This window comes from Eutrigla gurnardus (genome assembly GCF_963514095.1).
Source record: "Eutrigla gurnardus genome assembly, chromosome: 13".
Classification (NCBI taxonomy): Eukaryota; Metazoa; Chordata; class Actinopteri; order Perciformes; family Triglidae; genus Eutrigla; species Eutrigla gurnardus.
In genome coordinates, this window is record NC_139936.1 from 1,637,361 (window position 1) to 1,652,850 (window position 15,490).

Consider the following 15,490-nt stretch of genomic DNA (forward strand, 5'->3'; position numbering starts at 1 on the left):
ATTAATAAAGAGCATTCACGATGAGCCCAGATAAATATTCTCTCCTATTTTAGTTTTTACCTCCTTAAGGCGACAGCCAGGAGGCAAGCGGAGATGAACCGATTCTATGAAAACTCGACCTTGACGGCCGTCTTTGAGAGGAGCTCAAACTGAAAAACAACTTTTTCTTTTAAATATCCGTCCCTGAAAGGAAACACGGGAACAGCAGCTGTATTCACTGGAACACACAAAGTAAATGTAACTCGACTGCTTTTCAACTTCTTTGTCCTTTAATCGTCGCGTGACATTTAGAAACCGAGGTCAGAGACACTCACTGCTGGAACGGGATGAAATGCTGTTTGTCCTCGTCGTCCGTTTTGCCGTGAGCCACATCTGTAACGTCCATCACTGCAATGACAAAGAGAAGTTGGATTATTATTATTATTATTATTATTTATTTACTGGGCTCCAAAACAACAGCAAAGTAGCAATTTACCAGATTGAATAGTTGTAAAAGTCACTATCTCTACTTTAAAACTTGAGCCCACTGTTACCTGATAGCTTTCTGGTCTGTTGGACTCTAAGTGGACCATAATGTACTAAATGAACATCATGCTGGATTGAAGAAGACTTGAAACTAGAGATTGAGACCATAAACTCATGTTTACAATGTTTACTGAGATAATACATCAAGAGAGAAGTAGGACCATTTTCTCATAGACTTCTATACAACCAGAGAGGAGTCGCCCCCTGGTGGCCAGCAGAGAGAAGTAGGACCATTTTCTCATAGACTTCTATACAACCAGAGAGGAGTCGCCCCCTGGTGGCCAGCAGAGAGAAGTAGGACCATTTTCTCATAGACTTCTATACAACCAGAGAGGAGTCGCCCCCTGGTGGCCAGAAGAGAGAAGTAGGACCATTTTCTCATAGACTTCTATACAACCAGAGAGGAGTCGCCCCCTGGTGGCCAGCAGAGAGAAGTAGGACCATTTTGTCATAGACTTCTATACAACCAGAGAGGAGTCGCCCCCTGGTGGCCAGCAGAGAGAAGTAGGACCATTTTCTCATAGACTTCTATACAACCAGAGAGGAGTCGCCCCCTGGTGGCCAGCAGAGAGAAGTAGGACCATTTTCTCATAGACTTCTATACAACCAGAGAGGAGTCGCCCCCTGGTGGCCAACAGAGAGAAGTAGGACCATTTTCTCATAGACTTCTATACAACCAGAGAGGAGTCGCCCCCTGGTGGCCAGCAGAGAGAAGTAGGACCATTTTCTCATAGACTTCTATACAACCAGAAAGGAGTCGCCCCCTGGTGGCCAGCAGAGAGAAGTAGGACCATTTTCTCATAGACTTCTATACAACCAGAGAGGAGTCGCCCCCTGGTGGCCAGCAGAGAGAAGTAGGACCATTTTCTCATAGACTTCTATACAACCAGAGAGGAGTCGCCCCCTGGTGGCCAGCAGAGAGAAGTAGGACCATTTTCTCATAGACTTCTATACAACCAGAGAGGAGTCGCCCCCTGGTGGCCAGAAGAGAGAAGTAGGACCATTTTCTCATAGACTTCTATACAACCAGAGAGGAGTCGCCCCCTGGTGGCCAGCAGAGAGAAGTAGGACCATTTTCTCATAGACTTCTATACAACCAGAGAGGAGTCGCCCCCTGGTGGCCAGCAGAGAGAAGTAGGACCATTTTCTCATAGACTTCTATACAACCAGAGAGGAGTCGCCCCCTGGTGGCCAGCAGAGAGAAGTAGGACCATTTTCTCATAGACTTCTATACAACCAGAGAGGAGTCGCCCCCCTGGTGGCCAACAGAGAGAAGTAGGACCATTTTCTCATAGACTTCTATACAACCAGAGAGGAGTCGCCCCCTGGTGGCCAGCAGAGAGAAGTAGGACCATTTTCTCATAGACTTCTATACAACCAGAAAGGAGTCGCCCCCTGGTGGCCAGCAGAGAGAAGTAGGACCATTTTCTCATAGACTTCTATACAACCAGAGAGGAGTCGCCCCCTGGTGGCCAGCAGAGAGAAGTAGGACCATTTTCTCATAGACTTCTATACAACCAGAGAGGAGTCGCCCCCTGGTGGCCAGCAGAGAGAAGTAGGACCATTTTCTCATAGACTTCTATACAACCAGAGAGGAGTCGCCCCCTGGTGGCCAGCAGAGAGAATGACAGTTTAAGTCACTTCGGCTTCACTTTTCAGGACAGAAGTTGTTGCCTCCTGATTCCTCTCAGTTCTTTTTGGAAAGTGTTTTATTTTCCTGGCTCAGAAACTTCTGGCTGGTTTGCTGGAGCACCAGAGGAAACCATCCCTCAGCAAATCCAATAATGGTTTGGCCAAAACACAGCAAGACGAGTGCTAAACCAATTTGCAGCGTCTTCTCTGCCAAAAGGCATTTTCTAGCTCAGGAAACAGGTGTTCCCGTTTTACACCTCGACAGAAGAACTCTGTATTAGTATTCTGTGGAGTTTGTAAGTAATATTAGTATAAATAAAGCATCTCACCGGCGACACCAAACGGCCTCCTCAGCCCTCCCGTATGCTTCTTGCCCTCTTTGAGCTCCATGCTGCCCACCCTGATGATCTGACACACCAGGAAGAGCCGCTGCCTCATCAGGTCGCTGCTGCTCAGGTCCTGGACCACAAACACCACCAGGAAGACGCTTTATTATCATGTTATTACAGGCAGACATATGACATGAGGCATCCAGTAGAAACACATCACACTGAGTCTCTGTGTTTGTTTCACTGGATGCTTTTCAAGCAAATATAACGGTTACATGACACAACGGCGTATCAGGGCAAAAAAACAAACAAAACACGGAGCCGAGTGAGGGGGGCAATGTCCTGAGAAAAAAAGTCCTAAATTAGTTTAGTTTTAGTTTATTACGATGCCAACAATATGAAGATACCAAAATACTAGGGATGCACCTAGACCAGTATCAGGTCCGAAACTGTGCTCATGTACTTGTACTCGTAAAACTGCTCCGATACTACTAAAATGCTACAACTCCTCAACACCCTTGAGGAGAGACGAGCTAAGTTCCCGTGTCTTGTTACCAACAACTCTGGCTCAGGAACACTTAAGGTGGACTGACCTTTTTTAAGGTGGACCAGCGCTATTCTTCTTTAAGTGACAACCTGCTCCTCTGAGTCTTACTTAGCTTTTATTGTTTTATTTGATACAGTCAGAAAGTACGACTACGTATCTGTCAATATTCAGAGGGGAAGTCACAGATCACAGATTTGCTACTTCATTACGACGCTAACAACCGGCATCTATGCTAGCTAACTTCCCATGAATGTACGTTTATGTTTGTAATGAACGCCTCGTTAAGGTCCTTAGGGTGATGATGTTGATGCTTATTGTTGCTTTTATTTATATGAGGACAAACTGTCATCTTATGGGTGTTTTTATTAATACTAGCGGTAGCTTTCACTTGTTGTCATAGCAACGGCAAACATCCGATGTTAGCGGAACCAAGCAACTTGTTTATTATATCGGATAGATATATTTATAAACTCTAAATTTGCCACTTTATTAAACTCGCAGATTTGCAACTGGCCCTGATCCGCAGTCGTAGCGGTCCGATCCGCATCAACATAAACAGCATCACAAAGGAGGCAAATGTATTCAAATCATACAAAAGATGCTCCATGAATGTGAGACAGAAAAAGCTCTCTGCAAATTAAGAGCCATGCGGGAGCAAATCGTCTCCCTTTATGACTGCTTCCAGGCGGCGCTGGCATTGTTTAAAACGTGTGTGTGTGTGTGTGTGGGGGTTGGGATTCAGTTACCGTGAACAGAGCTGGCAGGTTGTTGAGTTTTTCAATTTCTTTCGGCATCCCCATACTGTCCCAGCGCACCAGGAAGTTCTCACTGCATGAATGTAGATGAGAAGCAGTCAGGTATGGCGGCGGCGGCGGGAGGAAACACAACGGCAGCACGGTTAGAACGTTGCATGATTTGATATCGCCGTCGCCAGATGAAACGGACAGAAAGACCAGTGTGTTAAATAGCAATAATGTGTTAATGTGCTCTACACACTCGCCATTCATTATTCATCAGCTGCACCTGTTCCTGCCATTAACTCATCTGTGATAAAAAGGGCCTCTCAGGAGGGGGTCAAAGGTCGGGGTCGGCTGAAGAACCACTCCCTTCACACAAATGAGCTTCCTTTGATTTTGTTCTCTCTCTTTTGGTTTTGTTTTCGAGGCTCGGTTTAATCATTTGTTTGCTGGCAGCGTTTCTGGCAGGAGAGAGGCGTTTGTTTTCTCCACCAGCAGCCAGAAGCAGCAGCAGCTCCGTGACACCTGAAGCTAACGGCCCTCCAGCAGAGAGGAAGCATCAAAACCACCGCCGCCGCATCAGAGCTGCAGCTCTGTGACAATAATACACGACCTCCAGCCTTTATTATCAGTATTCGTATTCACAGACACAGTTTAACTCATTATATTCATGATATTTATTTATTCACATAATTCACCGACAAAGTAGCTGTTCTATTCATGGGTATTTTTCAAAATAAAATTCAATTTTTTTTCTAAATCAGCTGCTAAAATACACCTCAATGTGTTTTTCTCTGTGCCGCTTTTTTGACGCCCACACCACACACACACACACACACACACACACACACACACACACACACACACACACACACACACACACACACACACACACAATGTGAGTTTGAAGAGTAAATCCAGAAACTGATTCCGCGGTGAAAGCAGGTTAGAAAGATAAAGATGGAAGTTTAAAAAGTGTGAAATTTAGTGTTCAAATCAGGTCATAAAAAGACTTTCAGCATCCAGTAGCTAGCGTAGCATCAAGTGCTAACGTGCCCCGCTAATGTTTGCTCCACGGGTTTTGCTTGTGATTAATTTATTGTTTAAATAAAGTTGGGGAGGCAAAAATCGAACGACCCTTGAACCTGCCGAGGTGAACCAATGCCATACGGCTGTGAAGGATCGCTGATTATCTGATCGATCGATCGCCTGGTAAAAATTTCTCTTAAACACAACCAGCCTGAAAACTAGAACGTCTGGAGCGATCGCATGAGTGCCACGCTCTGATTGGCCGGACTGCGTCGGAGGGGCGGGGCTTAGCGGAGGGGAGAAAACGGCGAGCAGCGAACCTGATGAACTCCGACTGGTCGGGGTCGTACAGCGACATGAGCAGCTCGGCGTCCTCTCCGATGTTGCACACGAAGTTCTTCAGGTTCATGAGCAGGCTGTAGGTGTGGACCATGCTGAACAGGGTCTGGCGCCGCCGCTCCAGGTTCTGGAGCCGGGTCTGCAGGGGAGCGAGGCCGGATGGGTCACGGTGAACCGGCACTCTCAGGAAGGAAAGGTGGAGCGATACGTATGACATCATACCTTCTCTTCCTGTATCCGGTCGTCCACGCTGCGGGACGCGGTCTCGTGGGCCCGGAACAGACTGACCGTGCTGGTCCAGTCGGGGTCCAGCGTGTTCCCGGCCTCGTCTCGCACCACGAGGTCCAGCCCCAGAATCCTGATCAGCAGGAGGCTCAACGTGTCAGAGCAAATACTACTTTAGGACGCGGTGTCGATGGCGGCGGGATTCCTACCGGTTTCCGTAGTCGATCTTGGCCGTGACTTTCTTCCGGAGCTCCACGAGGTCGTCCTTCGGCAGCGTCCCCGACACGATCTGGGACCGGTACTCGATGAGGCTGTAGGCCATCTGCTGGACCCCCCGGAACATGGTGGTCCGGTTCGCCTACCGGGTTAAAACAGACGTAGGACGGTCAATGAGTCAGAGAGGATAGTCAGGATACAAAACTATTTAGAACAAAATACAGCATACAAAAATAAAAAATGTAAAAAAATCAGGATACAAAAATATTAAAAGAAAATCCACATTTTTCTTTCTTAAGAACATGTAAAGTGATAGCAGCATGTTTTCATGTTTCATGGAGTTTTAGTTACATTTTGATGATTATTGGGAATATTCCTGAATCACATTAATATAATATTAGAGTGTGAATGCTCCTGATGAGAGAGAGGATCGTACCACGTAGAGCTTGTGCCATATCTGAGCCCACTCCCTCAGCGTGGCGCCGAGCTCCTGCACCAGGGGCAGGTCCGCCGGGATGACGATCTCCTGCTGGCTACCCGCCGCGAGGAGGAGGAGGAGGAGGAGATCACTCACACATGACTGACTGAATCTGAATCTTCACTTATGCTAATGAGGAGCTGATCATCATCATGATGATGTGACCTCACCCGGTTCCCTCGACCGTCGCCTCCTTCAGGTGGATGTAGGACGCCGGGAAGATGCCCTGAGGAAACAACAGAGTCAGCGTGTGTTTGCATCACGGCGGCGGCGGCGGCGAGGGATAATGGCTGATGATGCGATGTTTACCTTGTGGGATTTCTTGCGTAGCGTGTAGCCGCGGTACCAGCCTGAGGACACGTTAATAACACGTTAGAGGGAGGGGGCGGGGCCAACGCACTCCACCCGTCAGCGGGACATTAACATCATTATGACATCATCCAGAGCAACGGGCTAATTTCATCATTTCACTTCAGCTCGTGTGGCGGCCTTCAGAGGAGGGAGAGGGAGAGGAGGGAGAGGAAGGAGAGGAAGGAGAGGAAGGAGAGGAAGGAGAGGAAGGAGAAGGAGAGGAGGAGAGGAGGAAGAAGGAGAGGAGGGAGAAGGAGAGGAGAGGAGGAAGAAGGAGAGGAGGGAGAAGGAGAGGAGGAGAGGAGGAAGAAGGAGAGGAGGAAGGAGGAGAGGAGGAGAGGAGGAAGAAGGAGAGGAGGAAGGAGGAGAGGAGGAGAGGAGGAAGAAGGAGAGGAGGAAGGAGGAGAGGAGGAGAGGAGGAAGAAGGAGAGGGGGAAGGAGGAGAGGGATGTGTGGAGGCCTGGTTGCTGCTCACCTTCCAGTTTCTCCAGGATGTGCACCGTGTCGCCCACCTGCAGACACAACTCCTGCTCTCCACCCGGCTCATAGTTGTAGACAGCTACACACACACACACACACACACACACACACACACACACACAGGATCATCTATTTATTTATTCTTTATTTTTGGTATTTTTGATCAACTTATTTAAAATTATTTCATTGATTTCATGAAAAAAACTACATATAAATTTGACAAATATTTGTTTCTTAACTTAACTGTTTTCGTGTCATTTCAAGTGTTTTAGGCACATTTTGATGATTATTGGAAACACAATATTCATATGAATATGAATCACAATATAATAATAATCGTGATATGAAATGTTCATATCACACTATAAGAGATTTGGTATTCTACTGCAAGCTGTATGCAGCATGTTACTGTTATGGGATTATTACAGGAAGACATGTGATAATTCTGATGATCCTCTGACTCTTTATGCTCAATACATATAGAATATATAAAATGAGAATTCTGTCATGTGTTGGGTAAAAATGGTTAACACGGCTGCTCTGTGATTGGATCGGTTGTCATGGGAACGCACTGCTGGGAAACTAAAATATTCAGAATTGTAATTACACTTTAAAAGTGTTGAAAGTAAATGAAATTAAACTGTAATCGTAATTTCAACTTTTACCTTAAAATGCACAGCAACATTTTTTACAGTGTGCTTCATCCAAAAAAACAATCCCTTTCCAACCGCTGGTTGCACCAGCAGGTCTGGTTTCTCTGAAGGTTTTGGATCCGTGGTGCAGAACCGGGACCTGGACTCTGTGGACTATAGGGGACCCCGATGTGGGATTTAGTCCTCATCGCTGCTCTTTGTAGCAGCGGGCCTCCGGAGCAGGATTGAAAGCGATGCCCCGAGGCTGCGTTTTATAGTCCAGGAAGTGGACTGTGCAGGACCAGGTAGCCTCTAGATCCTCTAGATTTATGACATCATCATCATCTGTGGACATTGGTCGGTCGTTTATACGTCTGCCTTCTGTCCGGGGCGGATCACATGACAACAACACGTCTGCAAGCAGACACAAAGTTGCTAAAAGAGAAACCTTGGCACACAAACACCGGAGCCGAGGCCTCTGCCCGGACTTGACAGAGCCACGAGAGCAGGCGGCCAATCAGACAAGCCGAGCTCTGCCCTGACTTGCATGGTGATCGCGCTCGTCGCCGGAGGCCAGATTTCACAGCACGCTTCGACTGGCTCAGCTTATCGCACCTCCTTCTGAATACCAAAACCTCCTTCTGAAAACCAAAACCTCCTTCTGAAAACCAAAACCAACAAAAACCTCCTTCTGAAAACCAAGACCTCCTTCTGAAAACCAAGACCTCCTTCTGAAAACCAAAACCAACAAAAACCTTCTGAAAACCAAAACCACCAAAACCTCCTTCTGAAAAGAGAGCCTCTAACAGTGTTGACCCGATGTCCGGGCCTGGCATCGCCATGGTAACTAAAAGGCAACAACAGACAAGTGTTTAAGTCCTCTTAGTAACTAACGGCAACGGTAGCTTGGTAGCCACGGTAGCTTGGTAGCCACGGTAACGAGGCTGTGGTAGTTGAGATGGGAATATAAAGGATTTCATGGTTTTGTATCAAAATCTAACATTTCCTTTTTCTTCCTGTCAAACAAACAACATGGATGTGATGTCATCTCTCGACCCGCCATCGCCATCGGCGACACGTCAACGTAGTGTTGAAGTTTCCCCTTTGACTTCCTATTGTCCCTGAACGCCTCACGTAAACGAGGCGGCTCGTTAAGAAAGCCACCTAAATGAACCCTCGGGATCAGATCTCGTTAAGAACGTCTCGTCAGGATGCACAAATGAGGAAGTGGTCCTGTCCCCCCCCCCTCGTTAGCCAGCCAGATATCAGTGATGTTATCAGACACCTCGCCGCTCCTCTTTCATCTCCAGACGATCAGCCGGGTTCACTAATCCGATTAAGACGTGTAAGACCTCCTTCGGGGTCCGAAGGCAGTTTGAAGGATTACTGTGTCAGCGAGTCCTGTTGTGTTTGTGAGGTGAGAGAGCAGGTCTACACACACACACACACACACACACACACACACACACACACACACACACACACACACACACACACACACACACACACACACACACACACACACACACAGCGACACTTCTTAAAGGATTAACAGGAAGTAAAAGACAATCAGCTGGTGAAACAAGGTCACAAGCAAGTTTCTTAAATTCCCTGTTTATTTAATAATTATTTGCTATTTATTTTAAATTCTGAATTAATGTATAATTTGGATACTAAAGTATGATATATTTTGATTAAATGAAATTAATATGCAAGAAACTATCATATATATCTGATAGGAATACATGAGAATTAAATTGGATTTTGTTAGAGACTTGTTCAGTAAAGTAAAAAAAGAGAGAGAAAGAGATTTTAGTTGAGTTTTAAAAAAAAATACTAAAACAATAAATAAAATAAATGTATGACAGAGGATATGAATAGTGAAGAAGAGATGGGATTAAATAACTGTATACGTCTTCCCACTCCTTTTTGGACATGTCAACAAAAAAACAAATAGATAAATAAAAAAAAAAAACATTTTTCTCTGTTTTTTTAGTTATTTTCTGGATGACACTTTCTGTATTTGACATGTTTGAAATAAAAAATGTAAAAATAACACTTTTAGTCACAACAACCACAAAGATCAGGAATAAATCAGCGAGGTTCGGTCTCTGCAGCAAACCTGAGAGGAATTCCTCTCCGAGGTGCCTGGAGGGCGTGGAAGGCTAGCTGATAGCATGAAGGTGCATGCAGGGAAAAGCCCACACACACACACACACACACACACACACACACACACACACACACACACACACACACACACACACACACACACACACACACACACAGGGCCACACCTTAGTGTGAAGTAACTCTGAAGTTGAAAAGAAGAAAAAGAAGAGTTTGCACAGGACGACGGGAGAGTTTCATGTTTCTGCTCAAAACTCTTAAAACGTTCAAAGAAAGAAGTATTTGTTTTACTGAAAATCAAAGATGATCATAAAATCCTTACAACGCAGTTTTACTTTAACACGATCTACGAGTTTATCGCAGATCGCCATTAAAAGACAAAACATTCACGATAAGTTCCTCGTGGTGGATTTCCATTATCGGAGATTATGGCCGTCGCCATCTTGGTTTTTGCAACCAGTAGGAGGAAGTGACCATATTTGGACTGTGGGTGGATCTGAGGAACTCAGCACCCTTACTGGATCTGGATCCATGTGGATTCTTGTGTGAAGCTGCTAACAAATATAATATAATGCAAAGTTCAACTTCACAGCAAAGTGTTAAAGTCATCTTAGTAGCTAACTAGCATTGGTAGCGTGGTAGCATGGCAGTGGGGTAGCATGGTAGCTTGGTAGCATTGGTAGCGAGGATGTGCTAGTAGAAGACGGGACAATTTAGGATTCGATTGTGAATAGAGATTAAAAAAAACACTCATGATAAGTTTATTACTTATCTAGATAATCATAAATATCTTTACGAGTGACTGACCTGGCTAGCTCTCGATCACGGTAGACAGGTGGAAAACACCAACAAACGATACAAAAATACTTTTTAAGAATCTATTTACAATATTAGTTTATAACAACTTTCAAAGTGTTTCCGGGACGTTTTACTGTCACTTTAAGAGTTTTAACCATATTTTGATGATTATCGGGATAAATATCGTGACTCATAATAATCCTGGTGACAGAAACTCAATTTATGGTGAGTTATAAACAATAATAAACCGTAATAAACCCTTCCATGGTCCCATAAACACAGTAAAGTGTACTCTTTTATCCGACGTGCATACAGTACAGTGGAGGCCCCCCATGTGGGGCCCTTTAGGGGCCCTGGATGGCGGAGGGGGGGGTCGAGCCCCTGCTACTCGTGCCCGTCTGTCGGGGAGGTTTAGCCCAAGAATGAGCGGTATGCTGGCTGAACTCCTGCCGTCTTCCACGTCTCCTCGCCGCCTGGTAGAGACCCGACGTCTCGCTGCTCAGGCAGACAGACGGGGGGACAGACAGACAGACAGACAGACAGACAGGGTCCTCGTGCACCGAGGAAGAGCGTTCTGCCAACAACAACAACAACAACAACAACAACAGGCAGAAGTAAAGTGTCCCACCAACTTCCCCCCCCCCCCCCCCCCCCTCAGCTGGGAGTTCACTCTTTCCTCGCGCACCAACACACGCGCGCGTTCCAGACACTCACCGACTCCGTACTTCTCCTTCTTGGTCGGGATCCAGCGGGTCATCCCGGACGCGGGTCTGGTCTGGGTCTGCTCTGGTCTGGAGGAATAAATAACTATGTACAGTCGTGGACCGAGGACGAGGCGCTGCTGCTCGTCCCGAGCTCTACAGTTCCGCCATCATGACTTGGAAACGGGGAGGGAGGGGGGAGGAGGGAGGGGAGGGGAGGGGGAGGGGGGGAGAGGCGTGAACCACTACAAACACACACACACACACACACACTGTACCCAGGTGGGAAATAAATATACTTTTTAATGTACTTTAAATATATTTACATTTTCACTAGAATATTGAAAATAATAACAAAATATTATAAATATGATTGAAACATTTTTCACTTTATTTTTATGTATTTGTTGGCAACACGATCTACGAGTTTATCGCAGATCGCCATTAAAAGACAAACCATTTAGAGAAAAATAGATACACTGTAAGAGGGTCCACTAGAACATTTGATCTCATTTGGCAGCCATTTATTTCCTTTGTTTTCTTTAAGTATTATTATTATTTATGTATGTTGTCTTTTTCTTTTGTTAACCTAGATATATTAACTATAAATGTATGAATCTGCAAACTCATATTTGAATATGCACTGAAATGTGTTTGGGTCCAGTACCTGGGGGGGGGGGGGGGGGGGGGGGTGGGGGAACTGGGAAGTCTGTTTGTTTGTATGGTCAGGAACTAGACTTGACTATTTCATGTGTGAATTGTGTATTTTTACATTTACATTTACATTTAGGTCATTTAGCAGACGCTTTTGTCCAAAGCGACTTACAATAAGTACGTCAAAAGAAGGAAACAAGGAAACCACAACGAATCATTGCCGATAAAGTAAGAGCTAAAAGTAGAACAAGTGTTAGGTCCTCATTTGAGTAAACTTGTAGTTCAAGAGCAACAGTGCTACGATCAGAGGTCACGGAGGAGGGGGGTCACATGGGAGAATTTGGGTAGATTGAAGACAAGGCGTGCTGCAGAGTCACGATATGTATCCCGATACGCTGCAATGGTTTAGTTGCAGAGGCCGGGAGTCCGGCCAGGAGAGAGTTGCAGTAGTCAAGGCGGGAGATGACCAGTGCTTGGACCAAGAGTTGCGTTGCGTCCTTTGTGAGGAGGGTCCGAATCCTGCGGATGTTGTAGAGGGCAAATCTGCAGGATCGGGCCACAGCAGTGATGTTGGGGGTGCAGGATAGTTGGTCATCGAGGATTACACCCAGGTTCCTCGCAGTTGACGACGGCAATACTGTGATGCCCTCGACAGTGACCGACAGGTCCATGCAAGGGCAGTCTTTCCCTGGGATGAAGAGGAGTTTGGTTTTATTCAGGTTAAGCTTGAGGTGATGTGCAGTTGTCCAGACAGAGATGTCAGCCAGACAGTCCGAGATGCGAGTTGCAATGTGAGTGTCAGAGGACGGGGGAAAAGAGAGGAACAGCTGGGTGTCATCAGCGTAGCAATGGTAGGAGAATCCATGCGATGTAATAACAGAACCTTATTCTGTTTGTTATACAGAATAAGTCACCTGACTTGACTTATTTTTGTTTGTTATATTTGAAAAATAAAAGAGACCTTGATCAAAAAAAACATTCACGATAACTTCATCGTGGTGGATTTCCATTATTGGAGATTATGGCCGTCGCCATCTTGGTTTTTGCAACCAGTAGGAGCAGGTGACCATATTTGGACAATGTGGAGGAGTGACGGGTGGATCTGATGAACAATTTCATCAATTTCATAGAATATTATAATTATATATATATATATATATATATATATATATATATATATATATATATATAATTATCATAATCAACATAAATACATATGATATAGATTATAATATTCTGTGAAATAGAGGACAGCAGCCAGGACGTCACCCCAGCCTTTACCTGAGGGAATTACCCACAAAGCATAGCGTTGTCTTCCACAAAAGATGTTTAATGTACTCGCCATAACACAAACAAAGCAGACTTGAACTTCATTAACTAAGCGTGTGTATTAGTACACACATGGCCAGGTACTTAAGAGTACTTAAAGTTCATTTTAGCACATAAAAGTTGACTAAATACACTTCAGTTTGTGTTTCTCTCCAATTCAAATACACACTTCTACCGCTGACCAGTGTGTCTGCAAGTACACCGACGTATACTCACATGTACTAATACACTGATTTATGCAGCCGTTCCTCATAAACCCTCAAACAAACTTGGAATGAGGAGAAATGCTAACGAGGCCACCTGCGCCGCCTGGCTTTTGCTTCAAGGACTCCTGATCCGACAGTTTGACGAACACGGAGAATATAATTCACTGAGTTATAAATGTGTCATAAATAAGTTATAGCCGGTTATTGTTTCTAATTTAAAAAGAGATTGGATGTGAGATTGCTGCTTTGAAGGAGACCGTGTTGAATCGTGAGAATATGAGACCTAATTAGTAGTCGGAGTCACATGTTCATAAAGAAACAAGACAAAACAATTGTGCTTAATTAAAATTTAATTTAAATTATGTTTTAACACAGTCAGTATGTCACAAGACCCCCCCTCCCTGCCCACTGAAGTCATTTACAGCTGCTGGCTGAGGGCTGGTAGTCAACTTAAGCCTTTTGTTTGCCCATTCTGTGTGTGTGTGTGTGTGTGTGTGTGTGTGTGTGTGTGTGTGTGTGTGTGTGTGTTTCCTGCTGGTCAGCCAAATGGTGCTGTCAATAATGTTCAGCCAGTGTGTTTCTTGCTTGGCACGGTGAAGTCCACTTATTTTATTTTTTCTTCCTCCTCCACATCTAAAAATACAACAGCTTGTTATTCATTTATAAACACAATATAACAAAGTCTGATTGGCGGCTTTTAAAGGACAAACCTCATTATTAAAAACAAGAGGAAAAACAGACATTTAAATGTGAGATAATAAACATTTCCACCACTGAAGTCAGACCTTTGTGTTTCTTCCTGCTGTTTGTTTGTCACAAACAATCATCCTGAGAATCAGAAATATAATCAGAAATATATTTATGGAGCTGCATGGAGCGTTTTCCAGGCTGATTGAGCTGCAACGTGATTATTGTGACACATTTCCAGCTGCGCTGCATCAGATTGTTTTAGAACTTCAGAAACACGTTCCTTCCACCTCGGAGTCTCTTTATTCTCTTTGGCAAATCAAACCTGTCAGACTTCTTATCAAGCATCGGACTATTAATGTTAGTGTTAAACAAATTAAAAAACAATCATATGTGCAAAAAGGAATACAATATTGCCATCAGCTGACTGCTTTGTGCTATTGCATATAATGAAGTGTGAAAACATCAACGTGTCTTATTGTTTTTCAGAGCTTCTGCAGCATCTTTAGTAATAAAAGTAAAAACACACATTTGAGCACACACACACACACACACACACACACACACACACACAGCGTGTGTCAGCATGTGGAGGTGTTGTGTGTGGTGAAAGAGAATCCTGCTGTTTCACCCACCAGTGTATAAAATATATATAAATACAATAATAAATATCATATAATATATTATAATATTATATTTAAGGTGCCATACATATGTATATATATATATATATATATATATATATATATATATATATAGTGATGAGAAACACCATCACCTTCCTACATTTCCTTCAGCTCGTTGAGCGTGCACGCTCCAGTGCACGTGCACACCTTTTATGATAATGGAAGCACATCAAATATCCATGTTTGTAGCGTCACCTGACTTGACTCCGGCGCCGGCGTTCGCCTCCTCGGATGAAAAGCATAAAAAGAGGATCCTAATGGATCCGTGGGGTCCGCTGCCAGGGGCCGCCACGTGACACCCGGAGGCAGCATCGTGGCCCTCGGCAGCAGGATCAGGTGATAGCCCGGTCCCACGGTGCTGTGTGCAGAGCTGCAGATCCATCCCGGGCCAGGAGTTGATTTTCTGTCACTTTTTGGTGCAGAATAAAAATGACTCAGAAGAAAATCGAATCCCGGCTCCTCCAGACCCGCCGAACCGAAGTGTCCTTGGGGCGAGAAACCGGACCCCATGTGGCCCCCTGAAGGGGTGTGAGAAGGAGTTGCTTTATTAATGGAGGTTTTATAGTGTGGAACATTTATTTACACATTATGTAGTTTATTGGTTTTCCGTTGGGCTATCTTGTTTTTGTTGGTGTTTTTTCCCTTTAAAATCAATTTTATTGATTATTACTTTTTTTAAATGTGGAAATAAAGTTAATTCTATCTTATTCAGGCCCATTCACTGTTTCCTTAGCCTGGCTGCATCAGATCTCCGTGCGGCGGTGGAGCTGTCACGACTC

At 44.7% G+C, this 15,490-nt stretch overlaps 1 protein-coding gene across 2 annotated transcripts in view; it reads right to left on the reverse strand.

Annotated features, from left to right (window-relative positions):
• dock5 (dedicator of cytokinesis 5) overlaps window positions 1–11,331 on the reverse strand; it is a 30,202-nt gene extending 18,871 nt beyond the window's left edge. For both annotated transcript variants that reach the window (XM_084025209.1, XM_084025208.1), the window contains exons 1-11: window positions 11,163–11,331; window positions 6,884–6,967; window positions 6,367–6,407; window positions 6,228–6,283; window positions 6,016–6,112; window positions 5,573–5,721; window positions 5,361–5,496; window positions 5,120–5,277; window positions 3,780–3,861; window positions 2,487–2,616; window positions 315–387 (exon numbers count right to left, since the gene is read on the reverse strand). In XM_084025209.1, the coding sequence (XP_083881335.1) occupies window positions 315–387; window positions 2,487–2,616; window positions 3,780–3,861; window positions 5,120–5,277; window positions 5,361–5,496; window positions 5,573–5,721; window positions 6,016–6,112; window positions 6,228–6,283; window positions 6,367–6,407; window positions 6,884–6,967; window positions 11,163–11,205 (1,049 nt within the window). In that variant the 5' untranslated portion in view covers window positions 11,206–11,331. The remainder of the gene's footprint in view (window positions 1–314; window positions 388–2,486; window positions 2,617–3,779; window positions 3,862–5,119; window positions 5,278–5,360; window positions 5,497–5,572; window positions 5,722–6,015; window positions 6,113–6,227; window positions 6,284–6,366; window positions 6,408–6,883; window positions 6,968–11,162) is intronic.
• Window positions 11,332–15,490: the final 4,159 nt, after the last annotated feature.